Here is a 16786-nt window from a genome sequence, read left to right as displayed (position 1 = left end):
GGGATGCCCTAGCGAGAACAGAAGGATGTAACAATGTAGGAATGGGGAAACTCAAATCGCCTGCTTCCATGATCAAATAAAGGGTACCGGCATCTTGTATTGGTGCTATGCAGGCGTATTTAAACATTTTTTGACAGACAACAACGGCAGCAGATTGTGGGTAATTTGTTACCTTTAAAATCCTTTCACACAAACCTGATAATCCCTTTTTGGCCCTTTTAGCGCTTTGATTGGCCGAGTGTTACAGGCTAGCAGCGAACAAGCTGGATATTAGAAGGAGAGCTTTTCTACTGTGTTTTGGGGTTATTAAACTCTCCAAATTTGGCACCCTCGTGCTAAATTTGCCATAAATGCTGCACATTGTTTTATCAGCTAGCCCAGGGGTGTCAAACTCAAATACACAGTGGGCCAAAATGTAAAACTTGAACAAAGTCGCGGGCCACCATTGAACAAATGAACCTTTTAATATGGACCCAAACAAGATTTGCTTTAACATTGAATATGGAAAAAGCAACACTTATTACTATACAAGATATAACTTAATAGTCCAGATATGCAAAATCTGAAGAAAAAAAAAGTATAATACGGTGGGCCAGCTCGAGTAGTCATTTGGTATAGCCTCGCGGGCCAAATATAATTACATTGCCAGAGGACCAGAGTTTGACACCTATGAGCTAGCCGGACAAATATACAAACTTCTTAGTGTCATAAACATAATTCGAATGGCGACGGGACTGTGAGAAATGATTAACTCGCCTGAGACGACCACCTCACAGCGTTTGAACGGGGGCCGAGGCATTTTGTTGCCATTCAGTACTAAACGCACACGCTATACACATGATGCCCATGCATAGCTCAATCCGATACTGGAAAAAAAAAAAATTTGGTCAGGTATTGACTACAAATATCCAATACTGAATCGATACCAGTTTTCGCTCTCATACCTTAAAAACACAACTTTTACCACCTAAATCTAAGTGAATATGGGCATTTGTAAAGCTTCATTGTAAAGCTAAGAACCTGGAGAATTCAACCACTGAGTTAGTTTCAACCTTTGCAAATGTATTTTTAATCGAAATTAGCCTAATAAAATAAACCACAGAAGTTTCTGTATTTTAGTTCAAGAAATAACTGATCTCACATATTTGTAATGATCAGATCACTTCATGTGAGTTGTTCAAATTAATCTAACCTAAAGCCTGTCATATATCCACGTACTGTTTATCATAGTGTAGAAAAGTCATCCTTGTTAAATGTTTATTCAGGAGTTAATCAATAGATATAATTGATTGTTGATCATGACAATAAAATAATAATTTATTGATCTTACACTGGAGAAGAGTCAATACAGTTTTTCACTCAGAGAAAGCCACTTTTAAGAAGGTCTCTTGGCATCGGTAAATATCGGATATTGGCAGATACTCAAATTATCATTATCGGTAGCAATAAAGCTGGATCAGTGCATCTCTGGTCATGCGCACTGTTCAGCTGTCGGGCTTGGTCTGGGGTTCAGGTCACTTTAGTGTAGATGTTGTTCTTAGCAGGTGAGACGGGGGCAGACAAGAGGAGACCTGAGCAGACAAACAGTCGCCCTGCCCATCCAAACAGCGACAGTGCGTCTGGTCAATCCTCCTTTACTCGTCCTGGGTCGGTCTTTGCCTTTGACGTGGACCAGAGAGCGCCGGGGGAAGGTTAGAGTTGGGACTGGAGGGAGAGATGGAGTTCACTGAAAGCCTCTCAGTATTGTTTTTTTTCACAGTTTTTCATTGTGAAGCACCTGTCTGACAGTGCCCTGAGGAAAATCAATAAACCAATCAATCAAATCTTTATTTCTACAGCACTTTTAAAAACAACTACTGCTGACCAAAGTGCTGAACAGACAAATTCAGAGGAAAAATGATGTGAATGATTGGATTCACCTATGAGCGCACTAACCCTGCTCTGATGTCTTTCAGATATGGAAGGGTGAACTACGTGCTCGCCCGACGTCTGGAGCTCCTGACGGAGGTGGGCCGTCTGCAGGAGAGCCTGGACGTGCCCGGAGACGTGTCCTATACCTGTGAGACTGCTGGACACTTCTACTTATACCAGGTAATGGACAGGGGCAGGTGCAAGAACACTTCAGTTTTAGTCATTATTTTGGCCTTGTTTATATATATCTTGTTTATATATACGATATCAAGACTGGCTCAATACCCTGACGAAACAACGGGAAACGTTACACCAATACTTTTTTATTAGAAAGCAAAATAGACATGTACAAGACATTGTAAATGTGCAGAGTAGGGTTGGTCCATATCATACCGCGCACGGTAATACCGGTATAGATTTTGGACACCCGTGTAAATACACACAGACAAAGTCACGCCCCCACTGCCGTTTTTAACCTAAAAGTTTACGCTTTTAAATATACCAATACTACTAGCTTAAACATGTAGAGGCTTCTTCGTGGATTCAACTAAACAATTCTGCAAAAAAAACGAAAATCACCAATTTAAAAAAAAAAAACTTATTTTTTCTCAAAACTTGGGCTGCCGACTTGTGTCCCTGGAATCCACGACGCGTCGCGCGTTTGTCATTACATTATTCACCAGATTTCCTTTTTGTTTAGGCTCAATCAGGTAGCAGTTTTGGGTTGCCAGATCCAATGGCTTAAACCCGTGTGTAGTAAACTTAACATCTCTAGATGCTTTGTTATCTAAACCATTTGGAGGATATGTTTCATACTTTAACATTACATTAAGATGAGTCCAAAGAAATCGATTTTTGAACCGTCATCAATCAAATTCAATCCACATTCTAAACATTACTGTGGTTTCAGTAATCTACAGTGTGTGCAGTTTTCTCCCTGACTGCTTATTCCTGTCACCTAATTACCACTGCACACACGTTAGCTGCAGAAAACACACAGGCACATGCACTCCCTCATTAGAGCTTGGAAAAATGCTTAAAGCTGTACTTCCCAGCAAAGCTAAATATGATCCAAAACACTAGAACAGGAGAAATGCTGTTTTCCTTACTGGGCGTGTTTTTAGACAGTAGAAAAGTACACAACAGCCATGTCACATTTAGCATCGTGTTTTCGGTAAGTTTTAGTAAGATTGCAATTCAATACTAATGGGTTTCCTCTGCAGAGTGACTAGGCGCTCCTTTAGACATGGGTTGAATTGATTGGTCGCCTGGAAGTAGCTCGGGAGTTTTCAAGTTGGTTCAGGCATCTGTTCCTTCCCCTGGAGCTGTTTCAGGCGTATCCCACCAGTCGAAGGCTCCGGGGAGGATCTGGGCCACGCTGGAGGGCATGCGTGTAGGAAGCCTGTCCAGCCAGCTCCAGCAGGAGGCTGAGTTTGGGCTGATGTCCTTTTGTACTTGATTGATTAGTGCCCACACTATTTCCGTTATAGTGCACTACATTTTGTAATATACAATCCATGTTAAATAGAACTCAAAATTATTAAACTGTCATTTGAATGTGGTCGAACCTTTTATAACAGAAACACATTATTGCATCAGCAGGGAAAACCACAGTGATGGAAAATAAAGGCACCATGCTGACCACTCACACAGCTGCTGGGTCACTACAAGGTCAAATCCTTGAGAGACTGTATACAGTGCGGCACTTTATATTAAGTAAGGAGTTCTGGGTTAAAGGGTGGACATTCAGACACACTCTGGTTCGACTGCTGCCTCTGCGACCTGGCCTCAGATCAGCGAAGAAAATGAATCAGCTGAATGTTCGAAATACACACACTTAAAAACCTTGTGACATCCTTATTATATCCAACAACTGCAAACCCATTCCTTTGCTGTCCATCATCGTCGTGCCATTCATCGAACATTGATCACAGTCTGTTTGTGTGGAAATTCAGTTTGTTGCCCCACATTACCGGGCAAGAGAAGCATTTCCGCATGAACATAAACATAAAGTACTGGGATAAATGGAGCGGTATGAGCACGAGTTTCCCCACTTCTCCGTCCGACACTCATCCGCCGTCTCCATCTCCACAGCCTTATTAGAAGTGCATTTCATTGCAGCAGTATTGAGTTCCACGGGGCGCGGTCAATAACCCTCCCTGTTTAGACGGTGATAAATTCTTACGAGGCTCTAATCGGATAGGCCCGCGGAAATGCTTTATGTTTTGGTGGCGGCCTAAATTGGTCATTCCGACAGATACTTAACAAGTCATTAAGTCGTGCCCTCCAGCAGACTGAATAATACCAGGCTGATGGTTGTTTTTCTTGGCCGTATTTATAGAAGCGGGGCTGCCCTGCTGTTCCGTCGGAGAGGGGTTATTAGGTGCGCTGCAGGAGGACCTCTATACGCGCCCGAGACAGTCGTTTCTCATTCCTGCTAATGTATTTTTAACTATCTGTAAAATATAGGCGACTTACGGTGTATTGTTTGCAAAGATGCTGTCAGCTTCCACCTAAAGGAGGTCAAGATGTTATTTGTTTTGACGATAATCACCCCGCTAAAGCCAGGTGCTTACTGTTGTACATATGACTCATCCGTCATTGCCTCGTTGCACAATGTGGCAATGCCAGCTACACATAACGATGACAAGTTACAAATGTCACAAATGTGGATGGAATTGGATGATTCGGGGCAGAGATTCTCACAAATTGTTGTGAACTGTTACCACTATTACCATTGGGAATCGTCGTGTCCTGTCAGGATTCTGTTTTAGATCAATGTAGCATTTTCTAACGAACAAAGTGTAGGATAGTGATAAAGATGTGAGATTTTTACCAAATACCTGCAAAAAGCATAATACTCATCCGTTAACCTCTTAACTCCCGCCTGAACCGAGAGAATCTTTTTCCTCACGTCATCAGATTTTTTTCCATCATTTTTTTGTAGGGTATTCAACTCATTTTTGTAACTTTTTGTCGTTTTTTTGTCACATTTTTGTCTTTTTCTTTTTTTCTTTTTTTTGTCAAATTTTTGTCTTTTTTTGTCAAATTTTAATCACATTTTTGTAATTTTTTTGTCACATTTGTATCACATTTTTGTCACATTTTTGTCATTTTTTCGTCAATATTTTATCACATTTTTGCCACTTTTTCATACATTTTTCGTCACTTTTTTGTCACATTTCTATCATTGTTTTCGTCTCAGTTTTGTTGCTATTTTCACAGCTTTTTTCCAGAAGCTTTTGGACTGGGGTAAAGCCAAACTGGAGAAAATGTGCTCGGTTCAGGTGGGAGTTAAGGGGTTAAAATAGCACGGCAAATATGAACAAATCTGCATAAAAACAAGTGTTTTGTCTATAGGTTTCATGTTTATTGTGTTATATATTTTCATTTCATTTTTGAATGCTCGAAGCTATAAATAAAAGCCTCGTCACGTTTCATCTTTCTATGCCCGGCTCGTGTTGCCGGCGACACTTCTGATGGGTTCTGTCGGCCCTTCACTAGGTGATCTCGCGCTGGGAGCAGTACCTGAGCCAGGTGAAGCCCAAGCAGGGTAAAGAGGTGGAGGTCGGTGCAGTTGCTGAACACTTCCCCTTCCACAAGTACTTCGCCAACGCTCCCCAGCCCGTGTTCAAGGGGCGCACTTACCAGGAGGACATGGACATCGCCGAGGGCTGCTACCGCCACATCAAGAAAATCTTCACCCAGCTGGAGGTAAGGAAAAGGATTTTCGCATTCTGAATATGTTTCTTTCTGAATGTGTTTTTTTTAGCTGCTTATATTGCTACGTGGAGAAACAGCTACTGAGTGGCGACGGGAGTTGCATCCTTGTCTTGACAATAGCCAGTTGACGTCACAAAGCTAGACAAACCGCATTAAGGTGCGCACGTGCTGACTTACATTCAGGTGACTATGTAGTAAGTGGTGAATGATCTCTTGTATAGCGCTTTTCCACCCATATTAGACACTCAAAGCACTTTACAGCAAGGAAACCGTCACCCATTCACACATTTTACACTGGAGGCAAGGAGGGTAAAGTGCCTTGCCCAAGAGGTCATGAGACGACCCAGTCTACCATCTGCGCCATTGTCGCACCATACTCATGCACAATTTCGTTGTCACTTAGCGGAGCCACAGGATCTTGCAATGATGAGCCTTCTCCGTGGCTTAGATCAGTTTAAGCCTTTTTCGCCCTTTGTTTGGGTGGGCTGCTGTTTGGTCGAGACGTTCAGCTGCGGCCTTTTGTTTACATCATTGTTGCTAGATAACTCTACATCTGAGTTCTTTCTAATAGTTGTTGTAGATCTTACCAGGCTTTGTTGCTGGGGAACACTTTTTATCCCATTTCCAGTTGGGATATCTAGAGTCCGATTTGCACAAGCCCCAACAGCAGTGCTTACCACCACCTCCTCCTCCTCCTCCTCCTCCTCCTTCTACTTCTACTTCTATTACTACTTTTTCTTCCTGCCACCACCTACTGTATAGTAGTTAGTTCCTTTGCATTTCAACATGTTTTATTGTAGAAAATCTTCAAAGACCGACTATTGAAGTAACTCAGACCAGCCACTCACACAGAATGAGCGCTTGTTTGGCTCTTTCCACACCCCATAATGTTTTACGGTGAAAGGCGCTTCTGGTATTGTTATTGTATAACAGGTATGGTTAAAGCTGTACTAAGTAACGTGTTTACTTTAATAAATCCTTTCCGTAGTCCCTGTGGGGGTAATACAAGTGTTTATGGGATGATTGGAGGGTCTTTCATCCCCTCCTGGTGTCACTGACCAGCAAACCATGTTTGCAACTTGACTGCCACCGGTCCGGAGAAAGCAATACACACTAATGGAATCACGAAGAAGAAGCTAACATGCTAACGGGCAAAGCTAACTGCGGACTAACGTCACTTTAAACAGTATTTACAGCCAGGTTTGAGTGAAAAAAAATATTTCTATTGTATAATTGGATGCACAGTAACCCTCTCTCCCTTCGCCTTTCCTGTCAGCGTAGTATTTACTCTCCAAGACAATTAATAAGTAAAAAAATCGTAACTTGCTACTACACCTGCAGTTGCGCTTATGGCCTCTAGGGGGAAGAGTTACTTAGTACTGCTTTAAAATACCGTTATCGGAAAAAAATTAACAGTAGCCATACAATACATACAATGTAAAATACAAATACAGTATTTTATATTGTATGTAGCAAATTCAGGGTTGTCGTGGGCCTGACACCGTACCGGTTGAGAACCACTGATTTAGAGGATGTTATACAAGCCAAACTAAGCGAAGAGTGTATGATATCTGTCGGTTTGTTATTTATCTCACCATTCCACCGCATTGTTCTTCATCGGCAGCCCTGCACACACAGTCTATCCGTCTCTATCTGGCGATAATATTGAGTTAAGAGACTCGACGCTCCTTGCTATTGTCGTCCGTACAAGGCACTATTACTTATCTTTACCCACTGTCAGCTCAAAGCTACAACCAGGCAAAGCCGCCTAATTTCTCCGGCCCCGTCTTATATTTCTATAGGGATGAAAATAGCGTCTCAGATTTATGAGCAACACCAGGAAGGTCTCAGAAAAAGCAATAAAGAAGTTATTGGCTGGAGGTAATATCCCCAACATGTGTGGTGACCTTGATTTATCTTTGAGGGCCTGTGTATCCGCACATCGCCACACCTCGCTCTCTCTCTCTCCCCTCCTGTGCTGGTGCTGCAGTGAAATGTGTACGCCCATTAAGAGCCTCTGCTGTCTGGGATGGAGCAGGAGCCAAGTTCTGCTGAATTTGCTTATCTCTGCAGCATCTGAAGTGCAAGCCAGGTTAGATGCTGTCAGCGAGAGGTGGAGTGCGAAGCCGGACAAAGAGAAGTCTTCATAAGTCAGTCATTTACAGTACAAACGTTCAAGTCATGGCTGTAAAAATCTAATATTGACAATGTCCAATAACCTAGAAGTTGGTGGTTCGAATCCTGGTTCCAACTGGTGCAGATTGCAGATTAGACTAGACATGCATCTCCACCTTCAGACCAGACTGAAATATTTTCCGCTACTGTGAGTGGCGGTTGGTGCACGTGCTGGTGTTTTGATCACATTTCTGCGGTGTGGAGTTTGCCACACACTTTAATCCTGGCGTTAGAGCCGGACCATCAATATATTCTCTCTCTCGGGAAATGGGCAGTGTTTAACTCACATTGGGAGAAATAGTTTGTAGTCTGTCCTGCGAGGCTGAAAGCGATGTCAATGTAAGCAATGTAATGAGAGCAGCACAAACTCACTGTTTGTAGAACACCACACCTCTGTCGAACCCTTTTTTCTTTAAGCGGCGCCCTCCGGCGACCAGGGATATCACTGGTGCTACATTGCTCGATTGTTTGAGATTCCAAATCCGTCGTGAGCAATGCGGAGCACGCCAGGCGGAAGATCACTCCTGTAGTACCTTGGCAAAATGGTGAAATCCTTAGCAGTAAAGCTAAGAAACATCTTGTGTGACCCAACCCACGCCCACTCTCCCCTACTCTGCATGACCAAAGAAAAAAGTCACGTCAAAAGAAAAGGTCATTATGCTCCTGCACCATTTGCTGTGGCATTTTTTCAATAAGCTTCTGCAATACCACGTTCTTGTATTGATGATGAGAGAGTGTGACCACTGCGCAAAGCCTTCTCCAGCACATCCCACGGATTCTCAATGGGTTAAAGGAATAGGCCACCGTTTTTACATACTAAGATATGTTCTTACCTAACCTTAGACGAGTTAATATACAGTGGGGAAAAAAAGTATTTGGTCAGTTTCACATAGACATAGTAATGATACAGGAGCACAGCGTCCGCGCAGTAACTCCTAAAGACTTCCCCCGCTCACTTCCGTCAATAGAAGCTGCGTGACTTGTAGAGAGCTCGCAGAGAACAGTTGAAGAAGCGTCGATAACTTGTGAACAATGCCTTTTACGTGCATCGTGCCGGGCTGTGATAACAAGCAGAAAGTATATAGTGTAGTAATGTTTCACAGATTTCCAACTCACCCCGGACGATTATTTAAATAGGGAACACGTGGAAGAGCTTGGTAGCTTCTATCGTGAGCTTTTTTGGAGCTATATGACATGTGGGAGAGGCTGCGTATGTGCTCCGTTTGCGTGACAGAGCGCACGGACAAAGACCAGACGGGTATATATTAACTCGACTAAGGTTAGGTAAGAACATATCTTAGTATGTAAAAACGGTGGCCTATTCCTTTAAGATCTGGATTCATCATGCTCCCTGAACCACTCTCTCAGACTGTGAGCCTGATGGATCCTGGCATTGTCAAGAAATCCACTGATGGAATAACCTGGTCATTCACGACGTTCAGGTTGTCAGCTGATCTCATTCTTTGGGCACATCGTGTTGCTGAACCTCGACCTCACCAACTGTAGTGACCCCAGATCAGAACAGTGCGTGTATGAGAGCTTCAGAGTATGTTTTCAAGGGTGTACTATATACTTTATCCTCTCCTCCATCATCCTTTATGTTGTTTTTCTCCCTGGCCATGTTTCTTCTCATGGTGTCTCCATTTCAGCCTGTTCCTCTGCCGGAGCCATGGGGGTTAAAAATAGAGTGCATGAATACTGTATGGTTTATTGGTTACTATTGGTTTTAAAAATAGTAACATATCAAATATTTATCCTCCCCAGAGCCGCCCAGGACTCTGTACCGCTGTCAGTCTCGTCTGCCTAGAAAACTCAAAACTGCTGTAGGCAATGTAGTAATAATGGCTGGACAATATTGCAGATCTACAGATACCGGTTAGCACTTTTGTTAGCCGTGCTATTATGTTGTTCCCTCATCAGTGCATTGCTTCTTTCTCATCCCACCGTTGAGATCGTTTATATTAATGAGCCTCCTGTCCATAAACTATCCACAGGACGTTTTCTTCTCATGAGCTTTTCTTATCTCAAATTGCTTTAATGTTGGCACCAATGGATTGCTAGTATGTCTTTAGCTTATAGTAACGACTGCTTGGAATTTTAATATGTAATATATAGATCATTCCTGGAGCAGGCAAACAATAACGTTAAGTGCTAAGAAACCAAGTCCTCGCCTCGACAGTCATAGATTCCTGGACCTTGTTTCCTTGTCTGTGGAGTTTGCGTGTTCTCCTTTGTGTCTGAAATGGCTTTGTTTTTTTCTCACAAAAACATAAGAAATAGCTTCGATTCTGGTCAGGAGGCGGAACTCGCTCATGTCTCATCCACTAGGCAATAAAGAAATCACCTGACATTTATGAGAAAAGTTAGTCAAGTTGGTTGTTTTTGCTCTTTTCTTTGGGGTGAACTAGACATCTGTTAAAAAAAATTGACAACATATTTTAATTTAGTTTTAGTCTTTTGACGAAAATGTAATTCGATTTTAGTCTAGTTTTAGTCAAAAAAATATCTTCAATTTTAGTCTAGTTTTAGTCGACTAAAATTGTAAGTAAATTTAGTCGACTAAATTTAAGACGAATTTAGTCGACTTTGCTTTGATAATATTCATTATAATCATATTTAATCTTGTTCCTCTGCTTCATGGAGCTGCTCCACATGAACAAAGCTTTCATTTTTATTTAGTCTTATTTTAGTCGACTAAAATATCTGGACATTTTAGTCATAGTTTTAGTCTCATGAAAAACTTTTAATTCAGTTTTAGTCCAATTTTAGTCGTCAAAAATAACACTTTGACTAAAATTAATATTTTAGTCGACGAAATTAACACCGCTCTCAAATGGTTTGGCATATCAAGATGCTGATTAGATGCACAGATGTGCCTTCAGCCGGGTGTACACTGCACAATTTTGGCGATCACTCGTCATGGGGAAAATCTGAGATTGTAGCTAAAAATCGCAGGTTGTCGGTCATACAGTGAGACAGGGACAAAGATTTAAAATAGAACCGTCCTACGACCAAAGATGAGCGACGACCGATTATGATGTTTCTCAGAGTGAGCCTCCTCTCGCTGCAACGATGATACTGTATCTGTCTCGTCAACACTGCACACCGCCAGGGTCACAAACAACAGAGGCCAGGCATGAGCCGGTCCCACTCCACGATTTACAGGTCTTTCACTGCTCTTTACTGTGGAAATAAACACAGCCAACACGCGGCACTCGCCTCAGCTAAACACACGCCGCCTGTAGCCTGACATTCTCTTCGATAAACCTATGTCCACTGTGCGATGGTTTAAAGAGGCAATCTTAGCTACGACCAGAGTGCAGCTCACGATTTTACTGTCCCCACGTCGTGCAATGTGACATCTAGAAATCCTATAAAACAAAGCAAATCCCACAGTGTACACCAGCTATCAGGCTGTCTCCAATAAAAGGATGCTCCGAAATGTTCTGCTTTTTTGAGGGGTCTGGTGTTAGGTACTGCTAAACGATGCCAGTATGGTATTGGAAAAAAGTTCAGGTTCTACTGGCATCGAAAAAATCAAAGTAGCCAAAGCAGGTATTGAAAAATATCGTTGATGCTGTTGGTCCAGGGACAGCATTAAAAGAAGTGACTTGGCAAATGTGCAGATCCTCCAGACATCATTGTTCTGTTTTATGGTTCTAGACAACAACTATGTTAGTATCGGTATCGGAAAAAGTATAATTTAGGTTAAAAAACAGCTCTGGCCTGGTATGACCGAGCGTGGCCAGCCATACTATTCTGTTTATTCTATTTATATATGCCTATTTGGAATATTTTTCAAGTATAAAGAGAAAGAAGTAAGTCTGGCTGGCGAGACTCGGTGTGACCACCATTTGCCTCACACGGTGCAACATCCCCTTGGCATAAAGTTGATCAGGTCGGTGATTGTGGCCTGTGCAAAAGCACTTTGTTCGAATTGCAACCCACCCAAAGCTTCATCTGCTAATTTACTCTTCAAACTAAATCTACTTATATTTATGAATCTGTCAGTTCAATTATTTGTTATATATAGATAGTGTAAATTGTTGAATCTATTTCCGCACGTACATCAAAGCAGAGGTTACATTAACCGAAAATTCTCCGTCATTTACGGAATATTTTTTACTTTGACGGAAAATTTCAAAGGCCGTCCGTCATTTTGAAGGTTTGAAAATCAAGCCGTAACGAAAATAAAGACGCAGCTCTGCTGTTTTTCAGAGCGCTCGGGGCTCTCTCTTTCTCTCTAAAGTTTCACACCGCGTCTTGTCTTGGATGAGCTCTTACAAGTTGTATCACTGCCTTGCTCGCTAACTTTCCTAACAACAACACGGGGAAGAAAACCACGATGCAAACACGGTTAAAGGTTAATAATATCTTTCCCATATGAAGCCGCTCTTCTCACATAAGTCTCAGGACGAGCTCATCTATGTCTCTCTTTCCCTCCCCATGTGCGTAGCGGCGGCCCGTAGTGCAGTGATGGAACTGGTAAACATTGTCCCGTTCACCCACCGTTTCGTACATTCCGTTAAAATTGACAAATGCAAATAAAAAGCTCCACTTTACATTTGTATTAGCGTAATCTGAGCCTTGATATTGATGAGCAGGTGACGCTCTGAAAGTCGTCTCCTCTGAGACTTTTACCCACGAGTTTATGCACATTTCTGTTGCAAAATGTACCATGACTGTTTAGATCAGGTTTAGTTTAGCTCCATTTATCCTGCAATCTCACATTTTTACTAACATAAATAATATGCAGCCTATACATGTATATACATTTATTTAAAAAAAAAAAAAAACGCTTATGAGAGATTAATTTATGAAGGATAAAAGTTGCTCATGACGGATTTTTTTCAACCCTGTCCTTCAAAATGAAGGAGAGAAATTATCCCGAGCGAAACCACTGCATCAAAGACATCCTTAAAAATAATAAGGATAAGAAAATCTGCATTGATGTACAGTCTTGCATTGTCTTTTTTTAAACTAGTTTTGCATAGGTATGGACTATGGAAGTCTTAGAACTTTGATTAAAGTGGAGGCCATTTTGGCTTTCTGCCTCTCTCTGCACGTTTACTATTTTTCGTTATGCCTTTGATGAATCTTGTATGCAAATATGTATAAAACAATAACTAGTAAATCCAAAAGTTTTTTTAAAAGCGGTAAATCGCCAATGTTGCACTATGCTGATGCATTACCCCTCACTTCCCCACAATGCCAAGTTTGCCCTCACACATACGCTCTAAGCAAAATGTTAATATCAGCCCTATATTTACAAACTCGGCCTGCCTGCAGTTGATCTTACAGCCAAACAGTACCTGCTGTGGATATGTCTCTATTTGCGGGGGATCTATTTTTGCAGTACAGTGCTGGTGTTATCCGAAGGCGGCTCTGACAGTGATGGATGGAAACAAAGCTCGGTGATGGATAGGATAAGCATCTAAAGTGAAGTGTCAGCACCTCTGCGGGGAACAGCCGACACACACAGTCTAGTCACTCGCGAGTAAGAAAGTAGATCAGATGATGTTTTCTCATCAAAGCCACATTTATTCGCGCCTGTGATCCAGTTTAATAAGACTTTGTTCCAAACCGACGTGCTCACAGTTTCCCTCCTCGTAAGCTCAATGACTTTTTTGATCTTTCATCCTTGGTACATGTTATATTCACACTTTGGTGACTGGCGCGCCCGCCGGATATACAGTAGCTGTGGGTGAGGGCATTAAAGCAGCACCTTTCAACAAAACAGACAACAAAAAATAAAGTTCTATTCCTCTTTGTCATACCCAGGAGTTCCGGGCGTTCGAGCTGCTCAGGAGTGGACTGGACCGCTCCAAGTATCTCCTGGTGAAGGAGGCCAAGATCATCGCCATGACGTGCACACACGCGGCCCTCAAACGCCATGACCTGGTGGAGCTGGGCTTTAAGGTGCCGTGGATCATTTCAGTGCTCCATAGAATGTATTCATATACAGATATTTGTATGTATATAAAGTGTGTGGTTCTCTCTCTCCAGTACGACAACATCTTGATGGAGGAAGCCGCCCAGATTCTGGAAATCGAGACGTTCATCCCTCTGCTGTTACAGGTGAGGAAAAAGCCAGATTTCAGTAAACCACGACTTAGATGGGGAAACGGGAAAAAAACACTGAAGAAAGATTTAGGTGTGCAGCTGATTGTGGTTAAAACTGTTGCACATATCGAAAAATACTCCCAGTGTTGAGGGTTCAAGTCTCCATTACAACAATTTGCTGGAAGTCTCTCATTCTGTGCTGTCCTGTCATAAAGGCTATATTAATAAAAAGAATCAAGGGGTCCTTGAGGTCATCTGCCATTTTGACTTTATTCATATTAAGACGTGCTCATTTATGCTTTAGTAAATGCAGGTGTTAGTTGGTGTGAAAGTGGGACATCCGCTGACTCGGACAAATATCTCGACGACATGCACTTAGTGTGGAAGAAGGCACCTCTTCAGAGATGAAAAAGTATTGTGAATGTGCTATCTTGAAATCGCCCCATTTCAGTTAAAGTATGACATGTTACGCCGTGTTAATATTGACATTTTAAGACACGCAAGTAGTGTAAGTACAGCTTCTGTAGTAAAATGACAGTTCACACAAGGGGAAAAAAATATTGAATTATTATGTGAATGTCTTATTTGTGTTAGCAATCTATTAATGTAGCTTTTGGTGGACATGAATGGAGTCATCTGCATTTCTGCCTATAGTGTAATGTTTCCTCCAGTATCTCCTGACCTCCAGCACTCTGTTCTCACCTGCTGTCTCTACCTCGCTCCACAGAACCCAGAGGACGGCTTCAGCCGTCTCAAGCGCTGGATCATGATCGGGGACCACCACCAGCTGCCCCCCGTCATCAAGAACATGGCTTTCCAGAAGTACTCCAACATGGAGCAGTCGCTCTTCACACGCTTCGTCCGCCTGGGAGTGCCCACCGTGGACCTGGACGCACAGGGGCGAGCGCGCGCCAGGTCAGACCCACAACTTATTCTTTAGCATGTTTAATGTTGTTGTTTTAGTTCATTTGTTTTCCTATCCAAACCTAACTGATTCATTATGTGAAGATTGTGAGCAACTCGGTGCACATAAGTGACTTTTACATTGTCCTTACAATCATGTTCAGTCTGTGTGTAAGTTTAGCATTAAAGAGCAAGCACTAAACAGCTGGCGTTTTGTAGAACTAGGCTAGTTTCTGGACACATACACCATTTAAAGTTTTACTACAAAGAATTCCAAGGCTAAGATGACTATATTTCTTTTTATAGCCAAAATAAAGCATTATATCGTACCTTCAACAAAGAAGCTAAAAGTTCTGTGTGTGTGTAACACTCCAGCCTTTGTAACCTGTACAACTGGCGCTACAAACACCTGGGGAACCTGCCACATGTGCAGCAGCGGCCCGAGTTCCAGGTGCCCAACCCCGGCCTGACCTACGACTTCCAGCTCGTCAACGTAGAGGACTTCAACGGAGTGGGAGAGTCCGAGCCCAACCCGTACTTCTACCAGGTCAGTGCTGGTTCAGAGCGTAAACTAGCTCCGTTGTACTGGTTCAACTAAAGTCACTCCTGAAATGTATAAAGGAGAAAAGGTATAAGGAGAAATGTAGTCATAGTAAGCTCCCCTGTCCGTAAGGTTAGGGTTAGGGTTAGCTTCGATTAGTATAAACTAGCTAGGATGTGACGTCATTTCCTGTGGAGAACTGGGGGCTGGTTGATTTGAAAGTCTTTTAAAACATTGCCTGCCGGATGTTCATTTGTCCCACGTGTAGCGTTAGACAAAAATACTTTCTTCAGGGAGCGCTCACAGCAGCTCATGAGCCACCGAGAACGGAACTAATCAAGTTTATTGAGTGTTTTTTACCGTGCCTCCAAAGCCAATAAAGCACATGTGATTTGTTGAGTTTATCATCCCGGCACAGGTATATGCGCTGATACATAAGCCGGGGCCGTCCCAGAAATAATCATGTACACAGTGTGGCATTTATGACTTCCTTAGTTGGATTTGTGAGCCTCTCTCTCACTCACTTGCTCTCGCAGTAGCAGAATCCCTCCCTAGGCTCCATTTCACGCTTCCTAGATTTTCCGTCATACCTCATCCATTAAAGGTGTGCGCAGTTTACTTGTTTTCTCTGGTTTTTCAGGTTATCTGTGGTGCTAGCCAATCGTGTGAAGGAGTTGCTGCAAATCCTGCGCCGTCTTCTTCCCAGAAAATAGGAGTGATTCTTGGTTGACATTGCTAGTGTTAGGGCTGTGCAATCAATCGAAATTCGATTACAATTTCGATTATTACACTAAACGATTACAAAATTAGCATAATCATTTTTTTTTTTGGGACGGACAGGCAGTTAATAGACCCAGGGCTGATGGGAGTCCCTCAGCAGACCGGGCAAGACTGCAGAAGAACATCCAGTCCTTGTTGGAGCTTCAGTTCTTGTTGTCCATTCCCTATAGGCAGGGTTCCTCTGCAGACAGGGCTGAAGACTGTTTCAGGTAGTTGGTCGTTAGTATCGCAGAGGCACTCCATAGGTGGAGTGGGACATCGCTCTTAAAGGAACAGGCCACCGTTTTTACATATTGAAATATGTTCTTGCCTGAGCTTAGACGAGTTGATACGTACCTGCCTGATCTTTGTGCGTGCCCTCAGTCACGCAAAATGATCAAAGATGATTTGGCCTCTCCCAATGTATTCCTATAGCTCCAAACGGGGGTGAAGTTGGAAGCTACCACGCTCTTCCATGGGCACGCACAAATACCATAGTGTATGTATCAATTCGTCTAAGCTCAGGTAAGTTCAAATCTCAGAATCATTACCTAAACTCTCCTGGTCAGTTGCCCTTGAGAGAGAGAGATGTAAAACAGTTCTTACTCAACACCAAAGATGTTTAAAGACTATTTATTTGTTCCATTTGGTCAGGACCGTGTGTGTCAGTGACCAGACATGGTAAACAGGAAACATCACATTGTGGCCATG

General features: G+C 42.5%; 1 protein-coding gene across 3 annotated transcripts in view; it reads left to right on the top strand.

The window, feature by feature from the left end:
* aqr (aquarius intron-binding spliceosomal factor) overlaps window positions 1-16786 on the top strand; it is a 95207-nt gene that overhangs the window by 43128 nt on the left and 35293 nt on the right. For all 3 annotated transcript variants that reach the window (XM_079573183.1, XM_079573184.1, XM_079573182.1), the window contains exons 26-31: window positions 1956-2091; window positions 5416-5625; window positions 13591-13728; window positions 13816-13887; window positions 14600-14787; window positions 15151-15322. In XM_079573183.1, the coding sequence (XP_079429309.1) occupies window positions 1956-2091; window positions 5416-5625; window positions 13591-13728; window positions 13816-13887; window positions 14600-14787; window positions 15151-15322 (916 nt within the window). The remainder of the gene's footprint in view (window positions 1-1955; window positions 2092-5415; window positions 5626-13590; window positions 13729-13815; window positions 13888-14599; window positions 14788-15150; window positions 15323-16786) is intronic.

The sequence above is a fragment of the Gobius niger genome, assembly GCF_951799975.1.
Source record: "Gobius niger genome assembly, chromosome: 16".
Classification (NCBI taxonomy): domain Eukaryota; kingdom Metazoa; phylum Chordata; class Actinopteri; order Gobiiformes; family Gobiidae; genus Gobius; species Gobius niger.
This window is presented reverse-complemented; position numbering and strand designations above follow the sequence as displayed.